The 25,298-nt window shown below is 37.6% G+C and overlaps 2 protein-coding genes across 11 annotated transcripts in view; one reads left to right on the forward strand and one right to left on the reverse strand.

Moving 5' to 3' along the window:
- atad2b (ATPase family AAA domain containing 2B) overlaps window positions 1-18,489 on the forward strand; it is a 99,792-nt gene extending 81,303 nt beyond the window's left edge. For all 4 annotated transcript variants that reach the window (XM_084091253.1, XM_084091252.1, XM_084091255.1 and 1 more), the window contains exons 27-28: window positions 11,174-11,302; window positions 15,317-18,489. In XM_084091253.1, the coding sequence (XP_083947379.1) occupies window positions 11,174-11,302; window positions 15,317-15,445 (258 nt within the window). In that variant the 3' untranslated portion in view covers window positions 15,446-18,489. The remainder of the gene's footprint in view (window positions 1-11,173; window positions 11,303-15,316) is intronic.
- Window positions 18,490-19,162: 673 nt separating this feature from the next.
- klhl29 (kelch like family member 29) overlaps window positions 19,163-25,298 on the reverse strand; it is a 268,904-nt gene continuing 262,768 nt past the window's right edge. For 6 of the 7 annotated variants that reach the window (XM_084091257.1, XM_084091256.1, XM_084091258.1 and 3 more), the window contains 3 exons: window positions 24,460-24,653; window positions 20,206-20,350; window positions 19,164-20,093 (listed from right to left, as the gene is read on the reverse strand). In XM_084091257.1, the coding sequence (XP_083947383.1) occupies window positions 19,910-20,093; window positions 20,206-20,350; window positions 24,460-24,653 (523 nt within the window). In that variant the 3' untranslated portion in view covers window positions 19,164-19,909. Of the gene's footprint in view, window positions 20,094-20,205; window positions 20,351-24,459; window positions 24,654-25,298 lie in introns of all 7 variants that reach the window. The other variant, XM_084091259.1, reaches the window with a different exon arrangement.

Consider the following 25,298-nt stretch of genomic DNA (forward strand, 5'->3'; position numbering starts at 1 on the left):
TATGTGCATCTTGTCACTGTTTAAACTGCCCTGTCAGTCATCTTGTCTCAGTTAAAATCCTCCACATTCAATTTAATTTAATTTCCTACTTTATCTGAGAGAAATGTAGAAGCACGTTGATCTGCCAGTCTTCGGTCTTTCATGCGGAGAACTCTCCTCGTGTTTGCATAATGATGCATTTAAAAGTTAATTACCAAACGTACCTTTATAAAAAGTTCACAATGTGGATTTTTTATGATATTGAAAATGGTGACAAGAATTAATTTGGAAATGATAAAACCCATATTTAAAGCAAAAATAATTATTTAGAAATATTTTTTATTGAAATAGCATTACTCATATTGTGATATTTTGGTCATATCGCACACCCAAAATCACTTAGATAGTGATTTTTAATCTCGAGTCAAACCTCTCTACTTAACCGTCGGTTTTGAGCAAAAAAATTATTAGTCTAATAGAAGACTTATCCGGGTATCTTTGGAATGCTCATTTCAGCATACTAAGATTTGGGACACTAATTCAAATTTCGAAAACTATTAAGGACGGATAGTATGCAAATTGGGATGCAGCGCGTGTGTTTGGAATGAAATACTATCTTGCATACTTTTACAGCCTATTACTTGCTCGTTTTTTATTTATTTTAAATTGTATTATTAATAATTTTGTTATAATAGTTATTACTATATTATATCATATACAGTATTTTTAAATGATGTGTGAAACAGTATATTACTTTTTGACATGGTATACAATGATTTTTTTATGTAGTATGCCATTTACTCTATCATTCAGTACACTGTAGTGTTGATTAATTCAATTAGTTGCATTTAATTACCCTGTTGGAATTAAATCATACAATAATTGAAATGAAAATAAAACAACCTTCAATTTTGACAGTCTGATCAAATAATGAATCAAAGGGCTATTAAAAAAAAAAGTTTTTAATATGCCATTCATCACACTTAAAATGGCAGATCAAATAGCTTTGCATTTTGAGGTACAGTATCCCTTGCCGTGTGCAAATATAGCGTGTTATCCTGCTATTCCATGCATATAATGAACAATATATATACTGCATTTCTAGGAGTGGTATGGTAGTATGCCATACGGAACACGCCCTCTAATGTGACTTAATGTGCTGCACATCCTATTTGCTAAATAGTGAGTGAAGTATGTGTGAGACTTGCACTTTCAAAACAGCAAATGGCAGGTGTGCTGAGTTTTCTTCTCACCAGTTCCAAAGTGCCAACTGTAGTGCTCAGATCTGAAGAAGAAACGGCGCAGTCGGCTCTATCGCATGACGACACGCAACACACCCCACCGCCACATCATCTATCACACCGTCATCATGAAAACCCCCCCTGAGGACTCCTTACACAGATCGCCGGCCGCTGGGCTGTGCGAAGCGATGGGGGGGGGGCGAAGGCCCGGAAGCATGCGTGGCACTAATCCTCTGGCTTATTTGTTCATTTACCGAGAAAAGGCTGATATCTTTAAGAAACAGATCGTGAAGTGACGGATGCTGTGAATAATTGCTTTTTCATCCCTGGCTTATGGAACAAATTGAATTGCCGTTGAAGTGGGGTGAGAGTTGCCGTTTAAGCAAGGTATCTCCTCTTTGGGGTGGCAAAATGCCTGACACATATTAGGAATGAAAAGGTGGCTGTTTTCCTGTGCTTCATTCATATTCATTGACTGGAGATGCGCTCATTACTATTGACATTTTTGCTGCGCAGCACGGCTCTCATACATTTGAAATTAAAGGGCTGTCACTGCAAACTATGAGTTTCATCTTGCCTTGGTATTTTTGTGCATCGCAAGAAGCCAGCATCACATCATGTGTCAGTGTTTGGATGCATAATAATGCTGAATTTAAAGACCACAGAGCAGCTAAAAACCACACAAGTTGAGATCCTTTAGATTTGGAAAGGTTGTCTTCTCCCTTGATGACATACTGTGATCATGGCCATATTGTTCCATCGCTTAACAAGAAGATATGTCTAAATCTGTCTTTGCCTTGGACACAGTAAAAGGTTTTATCCTCTTGTTTATTATAGCATGTCAAGCTTCATGTCTGAATAAACATGTCTTTCATATAGAAACAAGCAGAATGTCTAAATGAGCTCAGTATTGTCATTGTGATTAATTCAGCTAAATATGATAATTGGATCTATTTATATTTTTCCTGATTTTCATAAAGCGTTTTCAGTCAGTTCTTTCTCCTGCTCTCAGCAGCACTGAATGTTTAAGTGTGAAGAGAGCTAAAATAAATTATCTCTTGACTAGACTGATGGAAAACACATGCCAGGAAATAGATCTCGCCAACCTGCAACACGTACTTTGCTATGGTTCAGCGCTAGCCAAACATAAACGTGTGCTATGCTAGGGTACCGTTCGCCCAAACTTAAACGTGCTTGTGCATGCATTTGATGGATTTAGCCAAACTTGCCAAGCTGAGAGCAGCACTCTATCCAGACGGTTGGAAAAGGTGTTTATAGAACATCTGTCTTAGTATGTACGAAATTATACTTGTCATCTCTGTTTAGACACAGGAACAATGATGACGAGGCATTACGCCATTTATGTGCTAATGAGCTGTTTTGTTTCCGTTGTTTTGATGCATCGTCGTATACAAAAAATAGATGCACGGCCTTTACAAAGAAACCAAACGTAAATGTCATGTCAGTTTGACAATATCTTTGCTTTACTACTGCTGCTGTCACTGGAGATGTAATTGGTTCTGATCGGCCAAACCCTAATCCTCGTTTTAGAACCAGAGTTACAGATTTGACATTTTGGACAGCACATCAGACTGCATAAGACAGTATTACATGTGGCAGTTCAAACCTTAAGTTTGTGTTTTTAAACTTTGTTTGATATGTGTCACATTAAGCCCAGAGGCAATTGATTTCATGTCGAACCCATCAGTTGCTGTGTGGAGCTGATGACATTTATGCTTTTTCGGCTGTATTCAATATTTTTAATGTTCATATTTTAGTTTGTGATGTGCATTTTGGTCATTTTGACTACACTTGGATACATTAGAACCAATGGTGTTTGTCCACACATTGGTTGCAGTGCCTTTCAGTCTGTTTCTAACACAAAGCTATATACTCTAGCTTTAGAGGACTTTGAATACATTGCATAGATTGTTTGGACTGCTTTTATGCTGTTTTTTTCTTTTCATTTCTGGGTGAACTATTATTTTAATATCGGTGGTCTAATATCTACATTTTTCAGGAATAAAAATAAATATCTTTTCCTTCTCAGTGTGAAATAGTAATATTACCCAGCGCAGCACAATACAGCCTTATGTGTCTCAAATTAATCTCAAAGGTTTGTTTTTACACAGTTCATCTTGTGGATCTTCCACAACAGTTGCATCACTTGTTCCACTTCTCTAACTTGACCATTTCAGCTATCAGTTTGTCTTAGTAGAATATATTATACATCTGCGGCTGGAGCGCACCAGAGATTTGTATGAACATTAAAAACGGGGAAGTGCTCCTTTATTTTTCACTCAACATTTCTGCCTTAATCACGCCACACATGAATCTAGCTCCTTTGAGCCTTTATAATGACATACTAACAAAATCTATAACTGAATTATTCAACAATTATAGCCCTCCGTAATAAGAACAGTAGTATTGGTTTTATTGGTTTATGTAATGTGGTTTATTAACACAACATGGTCACTGACTAAGGATTAAGTGTTTCATTATATAAAGTAAAAACGTTCTGTGTGATGTAACTTTTTGGCCTTTTGAACCAAAGAGTTTTTGATAAACTACAAAGCAAGATATGTCAGTGTATTGTGATATTTTTCTTTTGGCCTTCCTCAAGCACACTAACAGTTTACTTTCTCTTTTTTTATGTAGGTTTGTTTTGCATTCTTATATTGCAAAATATTTATAACTTGCTGACCTTTTTGTATATCTGTGTGCTTCATCCAGCAGTTACAGTAATATTTGTTCTTTTAAATGAGATGCATCTCTGGGTGTCGTTTGTATTTAGGAGAACCTGATTTTTTTTGGGAATACTTCATAGAATAAAATGGTTTTGAGGCTTTAACTTTGTTGCTGTGAAATTTTAAATCTTCCTGTTAGTTTGACCGGCTTGTGTTCTAAACCCACAATGCCTCTGTATCACTCCATCTGTGATTATTTATGTCTGGGCTGCTTAGGTTATTACAAAACAAGTCTTCTAGCGAAGTCAAATGGACTGTGTGAACAAATCTTTTAAAGCTAGGATTACCATTGTATTCAGGGTTGATGGAGTGCGTCTGCCATCCATGACCGTTCTCCCACAGTCAGTGACACTGAGGAGGAACATCAGGGTCCACAGCTAATCCCTGTAAATGAAATGTTAGCAAATTGTGATATTTACTGCAAATAATTTAGCATTTTGTCTCCTGCCATTCATAATTTTACATTGCCATAATACCATTGACTGTTTTGGCAATAATATCTTATACAATAACGACTGGCAATAATGGCAATAACAACAAGATTTTTTAAGAGTTTTTGATCAAAGTAATAAATAATATAATAAGTTCAAAATAATTGTTTTATGAAATTATACATATACATATATGTGTAGTTTACACTATTTATTCAATTTTTTTAGATTTTGGAACTGACACTTCTGTCAGAACACAATTATCTAACTAATAATGTCACTAATAATATCTATATATTACAAACTTTGGTTGTTTGCACGCTTGGGCTGATGGTGGTGTTGCTATTCAGTATGTTGATATTTACCTTCAATGTCCTCCAGTGGTTTTTAATGAAGACGTTGGGTTGTTTTCATTGGTTCAGGGGCTGTCATCGCACTGCAAAGATATGGTTTCAAACTTATCTGTAGGGCATGCTTTTTCTCATTAAATGTCTCCCCAAAACCAAACCCGAATCCTCAATTACTGCTGTGTTTTTGCAATCTCGGTACACACTGCCTTGTGCTTGTGTGCTCTTTGTTCTTTCTGGCTCCAACCTTATCAGAAACTGGCACTGTTTATGTTGACTCTGACCAGTGCAGTCTGAGTAATAACTTGTCCCAGCGCGATTTGATGTGCTCACGATTGGCCGGAGGATCGTTGTGATGAACATGTCAATCGAAAGGCCACGATGAAGTCTGAGGCGTTTTAATTAAACCTAGTGCAAACAGTAAATACTTGCATTCTGGAGCTGCGCATGAAATGGAAGGTAATTATGATGTGCCTTAATTAGCTGTCGCCGTGATCGTAATTGCTTTTGAAGATGGCTGACCTCTCTTCCTTGGTGTACGTGTTGGGGGCTCAATGTTGTCAGAGTTGTTTCATTTGCATGTGTTCATCTGGTCAAACTATCTTTTGGAGGTTACCTTCTCTGTAGATGTTCATTTATTTTCCCACTCAGTTTTTTATTCATTTCTCATAAGTACATTTGACATTTCAACAGGTCTTTAGAGGAAGTTCATAAGAGCAGTTTCTTGAAATATATTCCTCCTGAAAATGACAGAATAGAGCCATGTCATTTCAAACATTTAAAGTCCAGTTCTGAAATTTTAATATAACTAGGGCTGGGTCATATAGCTAAAAAAAAGTTGGGCAACATTTTATTTCGATAATCCACTTTAGACATTCTACTAACTATAAGTAACTTTGCAGCTACATGTCAACTAACTGTCATTAGAGTTTTAGTAGACTGTCTGCTTAATATCTGCTAACTCTTTATTTTGTGGGTCCTCCAACAGACATTCTACTGACTATAAATAACTTGGCAACTACAAGTCAACTTATTCTCCTAACCCTAACACCAAACCATAACCTAACAGTCTACTGACAGTCAACTACAGTCTACTAACACTCTAATGAGAGTTAGTTGACATGTAGCTGCAAAGTTACTTATAGTTAGTAGAATGTCTAAAGTGGACTATCGAAATAAAGTGTAACCAAAGTTCTGTTTTTCAGCCATTTATCGATATTTAGTATAGCTTAAAATGGCACACTTTTTTTCAGTCAGAGTAACTTTCATTTTAACCGGACAGCCATTGTAGTCAAATGGATTCAAAATGTTTAATGTCAGAAGCAAAATTAAGCACGTTTTTTCATTAAAGGAATAGTTCACCCAAAAAGAAAATTCTGTCAGTAATTACTCACCCTCATGTTGTTCCAACCATAGATATCATATATAAACGCTAGATGTCTTATGGCGCAGTCACTTCCGGCATCACCGTTCGGCCATCTTGTCACAGTGAAGCTGTGCATTAAGGTGAATGATCAGCACGCACACAAATCCTCTTATCTCGCTGAAATCTTGACGGATTTACAAATGGTTTGGTTTCTTACAAACGTTATTAACGTGGCTATAATTCCGAATGCTTGAACATGTATGTTATAATTATTCATATGTATGCACTGTATGTATGCAGTGGCATAACTACATCTCTGACGTTTATAACAAACCAAACCGTTTGAAAATCGGTAGCAAATTGAGCAAGTTATGGTTATTTAAAAGTACATGCACCATTAAACGAGTGAGCGAGCACACTGTGGCAAGATGGCCGCCACGTGCGGACGTCGACCTCCATTGGCCAGCAGCGAGCACGAGACATCTAGCCTTTATATATGATATCTATGGTTCCAACCCCGTAAGACTTTCGTTCATCTTCGGAACACAAATGAAGATATTTTTGATGAAATCTGAGAGCTTTCTGTCACTCCATTGACAGCTACGCAACTGACACTGACGCTTCAAAAAGTTCATAAAGAAATCGTAAAACTAATCCTTATGAATTGAGTGGTTTAGTCCAAACTTTGTTTTGTTTTTGAAGAGACTCGATTGCTTTATTTGATGGAACAGATTTAATTTAGGCTTTTATTCACATATAAATATTCATCAACTCAGAACACATCAGATATGGTAAACAGAAGCATGTTCACCTGATGTGCAAGAACCAATGAGGTTCATTCTCGTGTTACGCAGCAAGTCGGAGCTTCAGCAAGAGGTTTGTTCTCGTCAAGCAGGTTCAGTTGAGCTTCTGTTTATGTTCACTGATCAATGTTTATATGTGAATAAAAGCCTAAATTCACCATAAAGTGACCGAGTCTCTTCAGAAAATTGGGACTAAACCGCTCGATTCATTTGGATTAGTTTTATGATCTCTTTATGAACTTTTTGAAGCGTCAAAGTGGTAGTTGAATAACTGTCAATGGAGGGACAGAAAGCTCTCAGATTTCATCAAAAAGATCTTCATTTGTGTTCTGAAGATGAAAGAAAGTCTTAAGGGTTTGGAACGACATGAGGGAGAGTAATTAATGACAGAATTTTAATTTATGGGTGAACTAACCCTTTAACCCTTTCATGCATGAATTATGATAACCTCAGTCAGGATTTTTTTTCCTATGTGTTTTTATTGCTCTTAGGGCATGAAAAACAAGAATTGATTTTTATTTTATTTTTTTACAAACTTTTCAAAGAGATCTTCAGATGTCCACTTGAGTGGACAGCATGCGGTTGGTTTAAACTTAAGATATAATATATTAAATATAAGACAATAATCAAACACATAAAGTATGTGAATTTAACAAACTAATCAATACAATTATATCAAATCATGTGAAAACTATAAAATATATACAAAAAATATAAATGCAAAATATTGCAAAGGCTTCATACAACTTCATACAAGTTGCACTTCGCGTATCTTTGATATCAGAACATGAGGACGTGATTCCATCAGAATTTTCTACAGTCTGTCAAGGTACAACTGTGGAAACCACTCAGATGCTCCCTCCAGTGCACCAGAGTATGGAGATTTACCCTTATTAGCTGATAATTCTGATTATGTTCTAGATGGACATGCACATTTCTATCATAGCCCTCTGAGAAAACCTAGCGATACGTTTTTTTCAATCTCATCTGAAATGATCAGTGTTGGGGGTAATGCATTACAAGTAACATGCATAACACATTCAGATTACTTTTTTGATGTTACAAGTAAAGTAATGTGTTACAAGTAACATGCATTACCTAATCAGATTACTTTTTGATGTAACGAGTAAAGAAACGCATTACAAGTAACATGCATTACGTAATCAGATTAATTTGTGATGTTATGAGTAAAGAAACGCATTACAATAACGCACATTACATAATCAGATTACTTTTTGATGTTATGAGTAAGGAAACGCATTACAAGTAACATGCATTACCTAATCAGATTACTTTTTGATGTAACGAGTAAAGAAACGCATTACAAGTAACATGCATTACGTAATCAGATTAATTTGTGATGTTATGAGTAAAGAAACACATTACAATAACGCACATTACATAATCAGATTACTTTTTGATGTTATGAGTAAGGAAACGCATTACAAGTAACATGCATTACGAAATCAGATTACTTTTTGATCTAACAAGTAAAGTAATGCATTACAAGTGTCATACATTATGTAATCACATGACTTTTTTCGATGTCAATGAAAATTACATTCTATTCTAATAATACAAGTACATTTATTTACAGTAAAAAAAGTCACTGCAGATTAAGTTTTTAAGTTTTAAATTTCAAAAACAATATTCACATTATAATTATGAATTGTAGCTGAAATATAGCAATTGATGCATGACGTCCACTACAGTGGACATGTGATTAATCAGAGTTTTCTCTCAATCTAAAATCAAAACTTGGAAAATTTTATTGTGATATGACTCATTAGATATTGCTTGATGCTGCAATATTTTTTTTTACCTACAAGAGTCTCCTAGGATAGAAGGAATGGGTGGATATTCCGGAGCATTTGGCATGTCTGACTGACCCTTGGCTATCTTGGTTTGGAGGGGGAAAAAATCGAAACAATTGCAATTTATAGGATGATGCACCAGGGTCCAATGAAGAGGCTGATGTGCAACTTTGAAATAAAAACCCGTGCAAATTCAAGAAAATGCTTTTTTAATAGCTGTCCACTGTAGTGACCACTATGCGTGAAAGGGTTAAATTAATTGGTATTAATAAACAACAGTGTTAATCTGCATGTTTTTTTTTTTTTTACTAAAACGTTTTACATAAAAATGTTTGTCCACAAATAGACAGACAGACAGACTGCATTAGCTGTCAGCTCCCATTTCCTTCACTGCATGTTTGTAGCTAGGTCTCCGGAAACTAAAACAATGTCATTAAACTTCAGCTTCAAATTAAGCCTCTTCAAATTAAGACTATTCCAAACACCGCAGTCATTTTCCACTACAGCACAGCAAACCACAGGACGCACATTCATCAGCGGCTTTAATGCTTGACTGAAATGTTAGGTGTTAGCAGGTGCAGGTCCAACTTCCCCAAGAAAATCAGAATGAGAGACAGACTGTGCCTCTCATATGTCACCATGAACCTTACAAAAATGCTTGATGCGTGTGTATATGAGGATTACATGTGATTCATTCATTACCTCACTTCCAGATGCCTCCTTTAGAGCCAGATCTTACTTAAGCAAAAATGACTCATTTAAGTGTAAGAGCTTTTCTCTCTGAAAAAAAGGAAAACCAAGGCATTATTCCTGCCTTTAACGAATCAAATACTATTAGGCATCCGAGCTAAGAACATTACTTCTGCTTTGGCAAATCTGGCAGATTCATATCCAGTCTGACCATACCCATCAAAGTGGTCTTTCTTTACTCGCTCTAATGTGGTTCCAAACTCAAGGAGCACAACAGGAGAAATTCTAAAGACTTTTCGTGGTTTTCCATGCAATAATTACGAAAACGGACACAAAAGCACTACAAAATGAGTTCATAAATAGTCTTCTGAAGCTTTGTCTGATGAACAGACTGAAAATTAAGTTGTTTTTCACTGATAATCTTTCCCTCCCTGAGCTGTTAACCACTGCAAAGGGATGAAGTCAGTGAGTTGAATTCGAGAATCAGATAAGTCCAATTCAAATGAATTATTCAGACTGGTTTTGTTAACCGAATCAACCAATTTATTAGAAAGACTTGACTTAAAAGAAAGATTTGTTCTCCATCAGGGCGTTTTCAGACCTGCCGATCGTTTGCTTTGTTCTGAAACAGGGATTTAATTTGTTTATCATGTCGCATTTTCTACTCGTTTCGGTTCGCTTTCACAAGGCACCATTTCAAAGCATACCAAAGGGTGTTTATGCAAGTCACACTGTGAGTAATACTGTCCTCATATTGGTCAGAGTTTCCTCTGTATCATCCATCAAGATGGATTGACAAGTTCACTTCACGGGCTTATTGTGCCTTTATCTGTAGCTGTCGTGACACGCAAACACTTAGACGTGATTCCCATTATGATTAATAAATGATATATATTTAATTATATTTATAATTTATGCTGTTAGAGTGGGAAACTAGTGTCTTTGGACAGCTCTTTGGTCTTGGCCATGTTAGTAGTTGGATTCTTACTGATTGTATGGGGTGGACAGGTGTCTTTATGCAGCTAACGACCTCAGACAGGTGCATCTAATTTAGGATAATAAATGGAGTGGAGGTGGACATTTTAAAGGCAGACTAACAGGTCTTTGAGGGTCAGAATTCTAGCTGATAGACAGGTGTTCAAATACTTATTTGCAGCTGTATCATACAAATAAATAGTTAAAAAATCATATATTGTGATTTCTGGATTTTTTTTTTAGATTATGTCTCTCACAGTGGACATGCACCTACGATGACAATTTCAGACCCCTCCATGATTTCCAAGTGGGAGAACTTGCAAAATAGCAGGGTGTTCAAATACTTAATTTCCTCACTGTACATTTTTGGTGTACTTTGGTTTTCAACCACAAAAACTCACAGAATCAGACACTGCTGCTATTTATATAACACATTTTCCATTATGAATAATGATTCCACTTGGTTCGTTGGGTCGGATTGCTTTCTCACGCTCCAGGGTTTGTTTTCAATTGAGCCGAGACCACCTCGTTCAGGTGATCCCGGAGCGATTGTTTTGGTGCGGATCTGAGCATGATTGCCGTGCTCATACATGCCAAAACGCACCGGGTTCCGAAACAAACGTTCCAAAACGAGCCAGGTGTGAAACCCTAATTGTAATTGCATGGAAAAGAGCTTTAAAAACAGTGTTCAAAATTTCTGTCACACAGGTTTAGAATAACATGAACAGAGTAAGTGAAAGAAATTTATGTTGAATGGTGTTTTATTTTCCTCTGTTTCAGGCTCTGTTGGAGCAGGTGGTTGTGAAATGTGAGGGCTTCAGTGTGGATCATCTGGAGAGAGTTTACTCGGTGCTCAGCCAGTGTATTTACCAGCACCGCAGAGACTACGACAAGACCCATCTGATAGAGGTTGAGTGACAGACACACACACAATATGATGTTCAATGACTTTATGGCCCTACTGGTTGTGCAATTTATCAAATTACATGTGAGCTTCATGGGTGCAAGCAAAAAGATTGGACATACCTATATTTAAGAGAGGCTTTTGTGTGGTAATTGTACCACATGATAGCATGCCGTACACTTTCACTAGATAATATTTTATTAGCTTTATTTGATTTTATATACCATATTACAATCACAAAACAACAATAGCACTCATTATGTTTATTATTAAAGGGGTGGTTGATTATGATTTCACTTTTCTAACTTTAGTTAGTGTGTAATGTTGCTGTTTGAGCATAAACAACATCTGCAAAGTTACAATGCTCAAAGTTCAACGCAAAGGGAGATATTTGCTTTTAAAGGAATTGCTTTTTAAGGACTATAACAAATGGGGCTGGTAGGGACTACACGACATTCCTCCTGGGTTAGTGACATCACTAACCCTACAATTTGCATAAACCCCGCCCCTGGGAACACCATTTATAGATTATCATGACAGAATATGCTAATCAATGACTAGAAGATAACTACACATAAACTATCTAAAATCATCAACTAACCATTCAGAAATGTCCTTTTCCATCATTGTCCGACTCCGGTTTGAACATAAAAGGCTAAAAGTTTTTTGAAATTTTCAGTGCATGTCTGTGTGAGGTAAAAGGACACAAGCTGTTGAAGCTCCGCCCCCTGTGCTGGGAGCAGCAGCTCATTTGCATTTAAAGGGAACTCACCCTCCAAAAGTGACAACTTTAACATGCTATATAAAAATATCTGTGGGGTATTTTGTGGGGTATAGCTTAAACTTCACATACACACTCTGGGGACATCAAAGACTTATTTACATAATTTTACATTACCTTGTGAAAAGGGCATTATACCACCCCTTTAAGGGAAAGGTGGATATATATATATATTTTTTTTTTTTCGTTTTTGTTGAGCCATTTCGTTCTTCCATTTTAAAAATCAAAAAGCTAACGTCAAGAAAAGCGAGGTATATGCATTATTTTGAAGTGGTGATTGGCTGGATGGCCGTGGCTGGAGAGTACGCTTTTACGTCATCAGTTTCACTGTATTATTCTAGAGAAGAGACTAATTTAATCCAATCACTGTGCTGTATTACGCATGAGATCGCATAACAGCAGAGAATTCAAATGTGACAACAATTTTGCCGCTGTTCATTCACCTCTGCCTGTTCAGCTTTGAGTTTGGACGTGCGTGTTGTAAGTGTACGTTTCCTCAGTACAGTAGCAAAAGTGTTGTTTGCATTTCACAACTGGAGTTTGACTACCAACACATGGAAAACATGACTAACAATATTTCATTTGTAACAACATGTGGAGCGCACATGGGAGCGGTTTCTGTGCGAAACGCCGCTATGAGTTTAACAACACTGGCAACGCAGATCACATACTTCATATACGGACCGCAAGCGTGTTTACGGACATATTTCACATACTCACCTGCTCCAAACATGAACCTAGCACCCTGTATGCACACATACTTCATGAAGTCTTCTTCAAATGAAATATATATGTGCAAATAAGGACACTGATACAGCGCTACGTCTAATCATGAACGCGATGACACAATGGGTTATTCTGATACACAGAAGACTAATGTAGACCAAAAATTCTCCGCTCATATTTTAATATTAATTTGTCTGAGAAATAAGTGTGTTACAGGTCTGTGTTTCTTTGGTTGTTTTCTCTCCTCTTCCCACCCTCTACACAGCTTTTTTTTTTGTCTCTTTCAAAGCTGAGGTGTAAACGACCAGGTTAAAACGGGGGTTTCATGACACTTTAAATACGGCTTCACAATAAATTACACTCATTTTTATTTTGTGTTCTGATTTCAAACTTATAAATAAATCAATTTTATTACAGTTTGTTTGTTTTTATGGGCATTTTTTAAAACTTTTGTGCTATAGTTTTATTTTGTGTGCTTATTTCCAACTCATAAATACATCCATTTTATTTTATTGGGTTCTGAAGCAAAACCTGCTAAAAACACTGGATTAGACCATAAATATATGAATGAAGACATTTGTAGGCTATGAGAAAAACAAACCCGACGGTGCGGTAGATGCTAATTTCTCCCCGTTTGTCTAAGATCAGCATAGCGTTTTTAATATCTTGGAACATCATCAGAGAATGCCCTTTTAATTGGTCGTTTCGCATTGTGAGTCACGTATCGTAGCAACGATGACGACAAGTGACAACAGCGGGAAATGTAAAAATGACTACCTCCGAGCAGCCGGCGAAAAAGAAAAGAGCACAGAAATGTAAAATTGAATGGGAAAATGACTACCCATGGCTGGAATGCGTGAGGGACAATGAATACAAGGCCAATTTTACCAACCTTTTTGCGTTTTCGTCGACTAAAACTTGACTAAAACTATCAAGTTTATAAGTGACTAAAATGTGACTAAAACTAAAAAGCATTTTCGTCCAAAAGACTAAGACTAAAACTAAAAGGGCTGCCAAAAACAGCACTGCTGCAAAATGATGACTACATAGTTTTATCTTCAGTTATTTGTAGTAATAATTGCTGAGCCAGTATAATACAAAATAGAAAAAACCTTATTAACTAGTAGCTTTATCCTGTCTAATGACTCATAATGTTCAGTTCAGTCATGTGTCGTGTGTGACAGCGGCTCAGAGGAGATGGATACACAGTGATTGAACACGGCACACTGAACAGCTGCTGTGTGTCTAAATTACACTGGCGCGCCAATGGTAGAGAGCTCTCGCACGTCCTCCTGGGAAATTATGTGCGCTGTTCTCAAATACAATAGTAATGGTAGCTGCCCAGCAGAAACAGATTAGAATTGCTCCAAGGAATTACGGCCGGCTTGACTGAAGGCTAATTTGCATGTTGTGTACCAATTCCTCTTTGAGAGCACCCTAATGGAGTCGTATTTATTAATTCCAGGATGATTCGAGATCGAGACCATCTGGAAAAGCTGTATGTGTTTACATTTTAATCTCTGTCAGATCGTTGGATCTTTTGCACCCGGTGGACCGGAGCTGAGATCCACAGAGGATAGCAGAAATTGGACATGATTTTGTTAATTGTTCACGCATTGTCCTGTGCCGTATACTTTGACCTCAACCAGAATTACCATGTCAGATAAAGAGTTGTATTAAATCCATTTCTGTTTTTAAAGAAAGTAAAGTGGAGTTCTAGCCATACACAACACAATGTCATAAAGTTAACGGCTTGATTACATTTTTTCTTTCATGCTATCTTAGCTCCGCCCACAGCGGAATCTCATTGGTCTAAAATTCTGCTTCTCATAGGTATAGTTTGCGTTCTGTCATCATTAACGCACTCTCATGTCTATCAAAACCTGTATGATTTTGAAGTTGAAAAAACACAAAAGAAAACTTATTAATCTACCTTATTTTGCAGTAAGCTATTTTCTGTGAATGTTCGAGACTTCGTTTCATTAGCCGCTATAGGTAATGAATAACAGTGCAGTAAACAGTGATCATTCAGGATTTTCACACTGCTTTTGATAAAAATCCAGCTTTGACATCACATTAATTCAATACATTTTAAAATATATTCAAATACAAAACACGTATTTAAATAATTAAATTGTAATTATTTCAGAGTAATAAATCAGTTAATTTCAGCAAATAAATAAAAAAAGTAACAAAAAAAATATTATAGACCCCAAACTTTTGAATGGTAGTGTATATACATGTGTATAGTAATAATAAAATGTTATGTTTATGTAGTTCTGTACATATAATTATATATCTAGTCCAAATAATGACCTACAGAATTTTACTCTTACGTCGTTCATCTTGCTTTCGTTTACACATTATCCATTAAAATAGTATATATAATGACATATATACATAGTTATACATGAATACAATGTATTCCTTCTTTTTTTTTTTTTTTTAAGAAATTCACATTTAACAAAACATGCCATTAATTTCTTTTATGTTTCTGTCTGTTGATTTGCAGGCGTTGGAGAGGCAAGTTGAGCATTTTCGAAACATTCCTGTGATGAATAGAGGGCTTTCAGAGAGAAATGTGATCGGAGACTCTTTTGATAGAAGAGGGAGAGGCGAGCGATCTGAGCCAAGTCCTTAACATGGAGCAGGTCTGGACGCCTCGGTCTCGAATGACAGCGGGAAGGGGGAGAAAAAAAAGTGCAGACATTTGAAAAAAAGGCTTACAAAGGCGACCTTGGTGCTATCATCTCAGGTACCTGAAACAGAACCAAACACAAAAACTCCTGGAGGTTTCGTTTTTTGCTCGTTTCTTTTTTGTAAACTCTCATACATGCCAATTGCCGATGATTGTTCCTGGTGCTATTGGGTGCTATTGTTTTTTTGTTTTGCTTTTTTTTTTTTTTTTTTTTTTTCATCTGCTGCTCCTTGTTCTCATAAATAAGCAAACAAAACACAAACAAACAGTACAAAATAAAAGATTGTGTGATGTCACAAAGCAACCTCAGCCTCTGTCTACTGGAAGCAAACACACATACACACAGATTCTCACCAGCAGTGGAACACTGTATACGGATGGTGTGATGTCCTACAGCTCCAGTCAGTTGCTCATTTACTGTGGAAATAAACTACTTCGCCCTCTTTCTACGTCCCTGAGCATCGTTCCACTCCTGTGATGTCACACCTCGTCACCATTGAGATTATCAACACTTTTTAGCCACATAGATATTCCTGCTGGAAAAAACAACACGTTTTGTAGGAACGTCTAGTTGTTTTCTACTGGATGTTAATTGTAAGTTTTGCAAGGCCTCTCTATTGTAAACCAACTTTTCCCTGTGAACAATGAGACTGTGTTCTCCTATTCCAACTATAATTTTTGTAGAAAAAAAAAAAAAAAAAAAAAGGACAGATTTTGGTTTAAAATTGATTCTTTAGGAGAGGAATAGTAGTATTTTAGACCGATCACATACTTCTCCCCTAGGAGTAGCTCATGGGCTTTATCGTTTGGTTTATTTATTTTGGCATTTTTCTGGTTTACTGGATTTACGAGTAGATTATCTGGAGATTGCACTGCCTAGCGTGTGCCTTAACTTTGAAATAGTATCTCACAGGCTATCGGTGCTTGTGGACAAGCCACAGGGCTACAAACCCTTTCCGGATGTTTTAAGAGACTTCGATAAAAAATATGTGGTGTATGTTGCAATTAATTGTCTGCCAATCTCTTCTCAAGTCACCGACCCGAACATCTTCATGGTTTGTGGGTTGAGGCATTGTTGAAACAATGAGGCTTTCATTTTCCATCCATTTATATTGTAATATCACAAATTTGGAGTAAAAATATCAGCGATGTTTTGGTGTACAAATCGTTGAAGCTACAATGGCAGTCTAGGCAGTGCTGAATTTTTGAACGTAAAGCATTACTATATTTTTTTGTTTGCTCTTTTATAGTGTTTCCATTGTGCTAACTGTCTAATATTGTGCTAAATCCTTGGTTCTTAGCTGTTGCATTAATATCTCAATGTTGGTGTTGTGCAAGTATCATTAACTCCCCCTCTCAAACTTGTGTTAACTCTCAGCTTTCAACGCTTTGTAAAGAACGTTGATCCAGGTTCAAGAGTCGCTGTGACCTTGTCTCGGATTCGGTGCTATAAACAAAATGGAAAAAAGAGGGGGGAAAAAAACACTTTTTAAGACATATGCAAAAGAAAGGAAAAAAACTAGAAGTTAGCTTTGGACTACTGCAGTGTGTGTGTGAGAGACAGAAGCACAGCTACCTCAGCAAGTTGTTTCCATGCGAAGAGACAAAAGTAATGACCTGTTTACTGACAAACAGTATTTGTTGACCTCTGTAATATCACTGCGCCCTTCAGAAATTCAAGCTAAGGTACTGGACATGAGCTCGTCATGTGGCTGCTGCAGTAATCCTCGGGTTTGTTTCTCAGCATTTCATTTTTGGGTTGTCCTGCTTTTGAGCCGAGAAAAGAAATGGCATTGAAATGTTATATACTGTATATTTCAGGGGTTTTTTTCTACATGTGCATCCCATGATTTTTATATTAGTGGCCATGTTTCTCCTTCAGTCCGTTTCATGTTTTTTAATTTCCCTCAAACTTCGCAGTCGCATTTTCCTTGGTGCTATTGCCTGTCCATTTGTTATTTATTCAATTATGATATAAACACGATCAACATTTTGTTCAACCAAAACTAATTGGAAACATTGTTACACGAAATTTGTGCTGAGACACGTCGTAGCACATTTTTGTAGCAGGTGTTGCACGACGTTCAGAAACGGGGTTTACTGGTCTCAGGTCTCTGCTGCATTAATATTTATTCCATAAGGGTGGATATGATGATGATGGTGGTTAGGCTTCTTTTTCATTTTCAAATATTACTGTAGAGGATGAAGGGGAAGTTCATGTGGCTAACGTGTTTTCGGGTCCCTCTCCATCACCTGTAGTATCGTCGACATGCTTAATTGGTGGAGCATGGAAGAAACTACTGCAATGCTGACCACGTGTGCGTATCACACATATGTATCTGGAAAAAAACAAGATTCAGTCGATGCCAATTCACAAGACGCCCTATTTGCAAAGCTATTTGATTGCATAATGTAATTGGCCCTGAATCGAAATCAAATCTTGGTCAGCACATTGTGTGGAAAGGAAATGTCACATTTAGAAGCACCACTAATATATTTTTTAGAGAATCAACTCTTAAATCCTGCATTAAAAATGGTACAATGTGGGCATGAAAGTCTATGTGTTTGACTACAAGTTAAAGCTCTTTAACTTTAGTTGACCAGAGTTTAATTCAGTTTGTTTAACTGACAGTAGAAGTCCATAGAACAATAGCATGTAGGTAAATATGACCCACTAAACCCAGTTTAAGTCAATGCTTTATGTTGGAGAAGTTTATCTTGTTTGCAAATAATGTTTTATGTTTAGTTACTTTCATTTAATCAGTAGATTTATACCCCTTTAATGATTTACAAGGATGAGGGAATGTTATTTTTTTGAGTTGTACCAGAATTTGTTCCTTTTGTATGTACTTTTATGAAGCAAATCAAAACCACACATACTGTTCTGTCCTTCCTTGCAGTCCTTCTTTTGTGAAATGATATATTTACTGTAATTTCTGAAATAAACTGCTGTGATATACTTGAATAAAAGGTGCAAATTGAACTTTCTCTAGGTGTTTTCATTTTAATCTGAGTCCCGTCTCGAGTTGTAATGAGCGTTACAGCACATTTGGACCATGGCTGTGTTCATAAATTGGAAAGTTTAAACAGCATATAGCAAAAAAGTAAGTGTAAGTTTGACAAATAAAAAAGCACATTTGCATTCACATATACAATACATTTGTTGACTTCAAAAAGTCTCCAGCTTTTGCAATAAGTCTCTGGCTTCACTCAGTTATCAGGGATTTTAAAGGCGCACGTTTTTAAAATGTTAAGGAAAAGACAGTACCTTCTATAATGAATTGACATTTAATCAGTAAGAAGTTGCTTTTCATAAGTGCATGCTCTCTAAAAGTTAGCCACAAATGACAAAATTAAAGGGTTAGTTCACCCAAAAGTGATTCATCCATCATAAAAGTAATCCATGCGGCTCCAGTGGGTTAATAAATGCCTTCTGAAGCGATGCATTTTTGCAAGAAAAATATGTGACTGATAAAAAACATTTGTGTTAAAACAAACTGTGTTTGGCTGAAAGAAGAAAGTCATATACACCTAGGATGGCTTGAGGGTGAGTGAATTATGGGATAATTTTCATTTTTGGGTGAACTGACCCTTTAAGGAAATTCCTTGGTCAGGTTAGGGTTATGAGTGATATGTAAATGACCAGTCAACATGTTTCTTTAGAATTCTGGATATGTATTTCAGCATTAATAACGTAAATTGTTCCGATAGGGTACAGATTTACAGACATTGTTCAATCCATTGAATTTTTCTAAAAACATTTATACACAATTTTCATTGGTTTTTAAAATATACATATCTTCCGTATAATACAAAGTTTCTCCTTCCATCTTGCTCCCTCTGTATTCTGCCATGGCTGCAGGCTCGTGGGTTGGAATAAAACAAGGATTAAAAACCCAGGTAGAATGATTTACACAGAACAAAATGAAACAAAACTCCTCTGGGCATCACAGGTTCTGGTATTTTGTGCTTTGGAGTCCAGGAGGGCCTTTGTTCTATCCCGTCTCTGTAGCGCTGACCCTCGCCGGAGGCCTACATGACTAGCATCGACATCCTTTAGCTTCTTGCTGAAGTCCCTTTACGACGCAGCTGACCTTTATATACGACACACAATCCCATTTTCTCATCTCATGACATGACTACCAATGTGACGGGAACCTTCTCAAAGAAACATGACGTGGGAGAAGAACAAAAACATTGAAGAGGGAATATAAAAAAAATGCATTTGGCTGACCTAGAATGTCGTTCCAATGGCACGACACCTGAGGGGGAGCTACGCTACGGATCCTTTGCTAAATCTTGACCACGATGGTCCGACCGCGTTCCACCCAGGTTGGCTGGCTGGAGCTCGATGGGCTGTTTTAGGCCAGTTCGTGACATTAGAGTAGTCCAGAGACAAACTTGTCCTCAGCCACTCTGAATGTACTTCTTTATAACCACGCATCCGTGTCTGAAAAGCGGACACGGCAGATTCTGCAGCAGCGTCCACGCGTTCGTGCAAGGGTCGAAGGTCTCCATGTTGCCCAGCGCTGGTCCCTCGCTGCTCACAATCCCTCCCGTTGCATAGATCTTCCCGTCTAGGATCGCCGCACTGGGGGAGGAAGAGCAAGAGACCGTTTTCCTTTCATTTATGCTACACCATTTGTGATGTGGAACATCGTTTATTGCATGGCGTATCGCAATCTACTGTTCATTAGACCAACCTGCAGAACTGCCTGGAGTGATTCATGTTGGGGCCGGCTTTGATGTTGCCCTTGTCTGGGTCGTAGATAGTGGTGGCTCGGGCGTAGGCTCCTCCCAGGATGAAGATAAAACCATTGAGGCTCACAGCGGGAGCGTACTTGTTATCTAAATAAGCCCAAAAGGAGCACAGGAGGAAAGAGAACAACAGATAGAAGTTACTTCTCTGATGTATGTTCCAGCCACAGATGCATTTTTTTCCCTGGAATAATGCCGTTATGTTGGCATTATCATGGGTCTGCTTACACATTGTGCTCAATGAAAAGAGCTACTGTGCTTTTAGGAGCTACAAGTAAATCATACGGCTGCTGGGTCGTCTTAATACGACATCTAAATTCTATTCAACACGACCCTACGATGTTCTTTCGGAAGATTCCTGTGAAACGGTAGATAATAAACGAGGACTACCATACTGTGGTTACAATGTGGTTCCTATGTAAGTATGCAATCTTACGAAATAGGGTTTGAAGCACCATTTGTAATGCATTTATGATTTTCTCTGCCTCTTTATGCCACATTCCATTCCCCACATCCCTATATCCTTTATGCTTTACGTTATTAAGCGGAGAATGACAAATTATGGCAAACAGATATATGGCACCTGTTCCACCTAATGATTCCAAACAGAGGAAATTACCTCCGTAATACCCTTCACAATGTGACAGGTTTTACTCACTCTATCCTTCTTCACATGGGGTAAATGGCCAAGAAACAGAAATAATCACATCTTTTCATGAGCAGGCAAATGACTGACAGCCCAACGCATGGTCGTGAACACGGAAAAGGCCGTCAAGCCGAATGCGAGAGAGAGGCTATCAGGCTTCCCTTTCTGACAGAAATTGTCTCCCAAACGATTACAGCTGGGCCAATTTATTACACCTATGAATAATTCACGTGGCTTCGTTCAAGGTTTTTTTTTTTTTTGTTGTTTTGTTTTGTTTTTCCGCACCTTCGACTGATGCTCCTCGCTTGAGAAGCCGAGCACAGAAGCGATCTGTAAAACAGCCGCTGGATTTAATGGTTGAAAAGGAAGTGTGAGATGGGCTCTCGCTTGGCGGCGTGAATGCCAGGCGCTTCTCATTAAAACCCCCTGTCGCTCGACTTTGAGTGACGATCTAGATAACTCCCTCTTTTTATAGCACTCCAACCAGCATCAGTCACAGCAAGCGTCGTCGAATTGATCGGCGGCATAACCCAGGGGGAGGGATCGTCTTCTGTAAGGAGAGCACAGTTCTGGCGCCCCCCCCCTCGAACACGTCTTTATTCCCCTCACGAAACGACTGCTTTTGTGCCGAGTCACTTCATTTAAACTCCCTGAATGCTCTGTTTACATCATAAGCGCATGCATTCTCACAAGCAGTCTGTTAAGTCCTAATCTCACGCAGTCTGTTTATCTGTTTGTTGTCTCGTTTTCTAACCCAACGCTGATGCTATCAGCAGAGCTCATTGTTGGGTTTGGCCCACGTTCTGCCTGCCGCTGCTACTCGAGGGCCTCGAACGTCACGCCAAAGCTCGGTCTGCTTCTTTGATGCTGAAATCCTGCCACCGGCAAGAGGTCTCAAGGTTTCAATCAAATGGGGGACTTGTATCTGGCACAATGGAGACATGAGGGATTCAGCTTTTTGAGAGTGAAACAAGACGACGACAACAACAACAGTCCGTGCCACCAATTTGCAGGGGTGTCTCGCTCAATTTTCGGGAGAGGCAAAACGCGGCAGAGAAAAGCCATTAAAAACGAAAGAAATGGGAAAGGAGTCGTTTGAATAGCTAGATTCCCAGAGAGCTGGGTTGAAAATGAGGCGAGGACATCGGCAACAACCTTCGGTACTCAATAAACAAGCTGAAGCGTTTTATGTGAGACTACTTCAGTCAAACCCATCTCACACTGCCTTTTCACTCTGATGGATGTCTCAAAATGCTGCTTGGCCAATTGACACGCTTTGAACATGCTTTTATAAACACTGGCTACCCTTCGCACGGGTAGTTTAGAGAACTAAGGGATGTATGTAGCCGAGGCAGCTCGAGGCGGCCCGACACGCTCTGACTGAGCACAAGCAGAGCCCAGTCGCGGAGGCTGGGGGCCGGTTCAGTGATAACTCATCAGACTGTCCAGAGGCTCCCTGAATCACTTTTTAATGTGCCTGTACTCTAAAGACGCCCTGCAATCTTGTGTAATTTGTACAAGCAATTGTTTGCAATCAATTCTCCACAGTCCACGTGGCATCATGCACTTCCAGTGGCACTTTGCCTGCTCGACCTTCACTGACAGCTTGTCTTGTTGGCACTGGCTGTTTGCTCAGAAGTGTTTACTACTGACTGCAGGTCTTCGAACAACAGAATCACACTGGGACTTTGAGGAAATGAACCTCTTAAAAGCCTTTAGCGTTAGGTCATTGACTGGACATGGCAGGGGAAATATGAATGGCACTCCCTCACTCTGGGTAAAAAAGGCCTATAGGAACATTACACAAAGACTTACAGGCCGGTCGATCAGTGAGATAGAGCCAGAAACTCCTGCCAGGAAACTTGCTCACAAATGCAAGTATTTATTCTCAAATAGTGTACTCAAGTAAAACATATTATTATTTATAAACTTGAACCTAGATTATTGTTTAATACTGTTTAACGTTAGATGCATGAAAAAAAAAAAATTCATTGTAAATTATTTACATATAATGTAGAAATATAATACCCAATACTGGTTACACTTTATAATAACTGTAAGCTATTAATCATTAGTTAAGCATTAGTAAACAGTTAATTTATCATTTATAAAGCATTAATAGAAATTAATAAGCAGTTTATAAATACAGCTACTGTATAAATGCTTTATTGATTTATAAGCATGTTTAAAAATTGTATTTTCATACTTTTGTACATTTTAAATAGTTTATAAATCATTTACTTACACTTTCTAAGTGATCTTATGAACCACTGACAACTCCTAAACTGGTTTGTAAAAAAAGCAATACTTAATTTAGAAATTATAAATCGATCATTAATAAAGTATGCAATTATTAAACATTATAGATATGCTTATAAATTAATGTCTATTAATGCTTTATAAATGATGAATTAACTGTTTATTAATGCTTAGCTAATGATTAATAGCGTGCAGTTATTATAAAGTGTTAACCTAACGGTGAGCAATACATTTGTTACAGTACTAATCTTTGTTAAAATTAGTTAATAAAAATACAGCTGTACATTGTTTGTTCATGTTAGTTCACAGTGCATTAACTAATGTTAACAAATACAACTTTTGATTTTAATAATGTATTAGTAAATGTTAAGATTAATATTAACTAAGATTAATAAATGCTGTAGAAGTATTGTTCATTCTTAGTTCGTTAACTAAGGTAGTTAACTAATGTTATACATACATACATACATATATATATATATATATATATATATATATATATATATATATATATATATATATATATATATATATATATATATATATATATTTATTTATATTTATTTATTTATATATATATTATAAATAAATGCATTAAAAGCATTGCTGTTCACTATTGTTTTACATTAGCTATTGCATTAAATATATTTTAACGTATACAACCTTATTGTACACAGTATTACCACTGCATCTCCAGTGCCAGTAAATATACAATTGAGTATAATGGATGTAAAAGGTCTAATTTTAGTTAGCTATTTCATCTGATCTCAAAACAGTGATGAACTCTGTGCTGTCAGTGACTGCTACATTTAAACATAGGCTACTCGTATATGAACAATCATTACAACTATTAGAGATGATCATGGGAAGACGGGGATCTCTGATTAAAGGTTGGACAAATTAAAAATAATCCATGTTTATCTGTTCCACGTACTGCATGCAACTTAATTTAATTACCAAGTTAATGTAGTTTATGAAATGGCTTTTATGATGCCATAGCACAGCAATCGCTGAGTTAATTGAAGCCTGAAAAACCTCCTACTGCAAGTAAAGATGTTGAGTCCCACTCTGCCATCTCAGTCCTGCTGTTCTTCTGCTACGATTGAGCCCATGAGCAAAGCAAACTACCTCATAAAAGCCTTTCAAGAAGACAGAGCACATATACAGAAGAACCACCTTCTGGTGCCGTGTTGACAAATACTTGTTTTTAAATTGTCTTTGGGTGGAAATTCAGATGCACAAATGAACAATTTCCATTAGTAAATTCCTGTAAATTCCCAAATGATCTACTTACCGATCATGGGGGACTCTATAAAGCTCCAGGTGTTGGTCTGCGGGACGTAAGACTGCAGAACACCAGCTGAGCGCCCAGCCTCGTTCACACCGCCGAACACGAAGATCTTTCCTCCGCATACGGTGGCAGCTGCCGAATGAACAGGCTTGGGAAGCGGCGACACTGTCTCCCACTGATTTGTGATGGTGTCGTACCTGAAGGAAACAGAAGGGACGCATGCGTTGCTGATATTGGTATAGTTTTAGTACCAACAGACATTTTTCACAATGTGTCCCAAAAAAGGCCCAGGATTTGCAGATGTAAGTGCTTTATTGTGAACAGGGTGCATATAAAAACAACACTATATGCAAGGTTTCTCTCTCACTAACCATCTCAGTTGAATCTGACTCTTGGTGATTGTATGGCCATCTGTTGCTGTAGATAGCTCTATGCAAGAGATTGACCATGAATTTTCTTGGCAATGATTTTTCCTGGGGTATGTTGGGATGTATGTACTATCATATCTTTCCCCAAACCTCCCCATTACATGGCTCAGGACTCTCTCTCTCTCTCTCTCACACACACACACACACACACACACACACACACACCTATGGATAATTTAGTGTCTCCAATTCACCTAAACTGCATTTTTTTTTTGGATTGTGGGGAAACCGGAGCACCCGGAGGAAACCCAAGCGACACACAGAAAGGCTGGGACTAGAACCGGAGACCTTCTTGCTGTGAGACGACAGTGCGACCCACTGAGCCACTGTAAGATGGCGAGTTACAAACTGTTGCATGATATCAGCAGGGTTGTGCAAAATTCTGAATTGAATTTTGAAGGTTTGGCTCTCTTT

Source organism: Abramis brama, assembly GCF_963993115.1.
Source record: "Abramis brama genome assembly, chromosome: 18".
NCBI classification, from domain to species: domain Eukaryota; kingdom Metazoa; phylum Chordata; class Actinopteri; order Cypriniformes; family Leuciscidae; genus Abramis; species Abramis brama.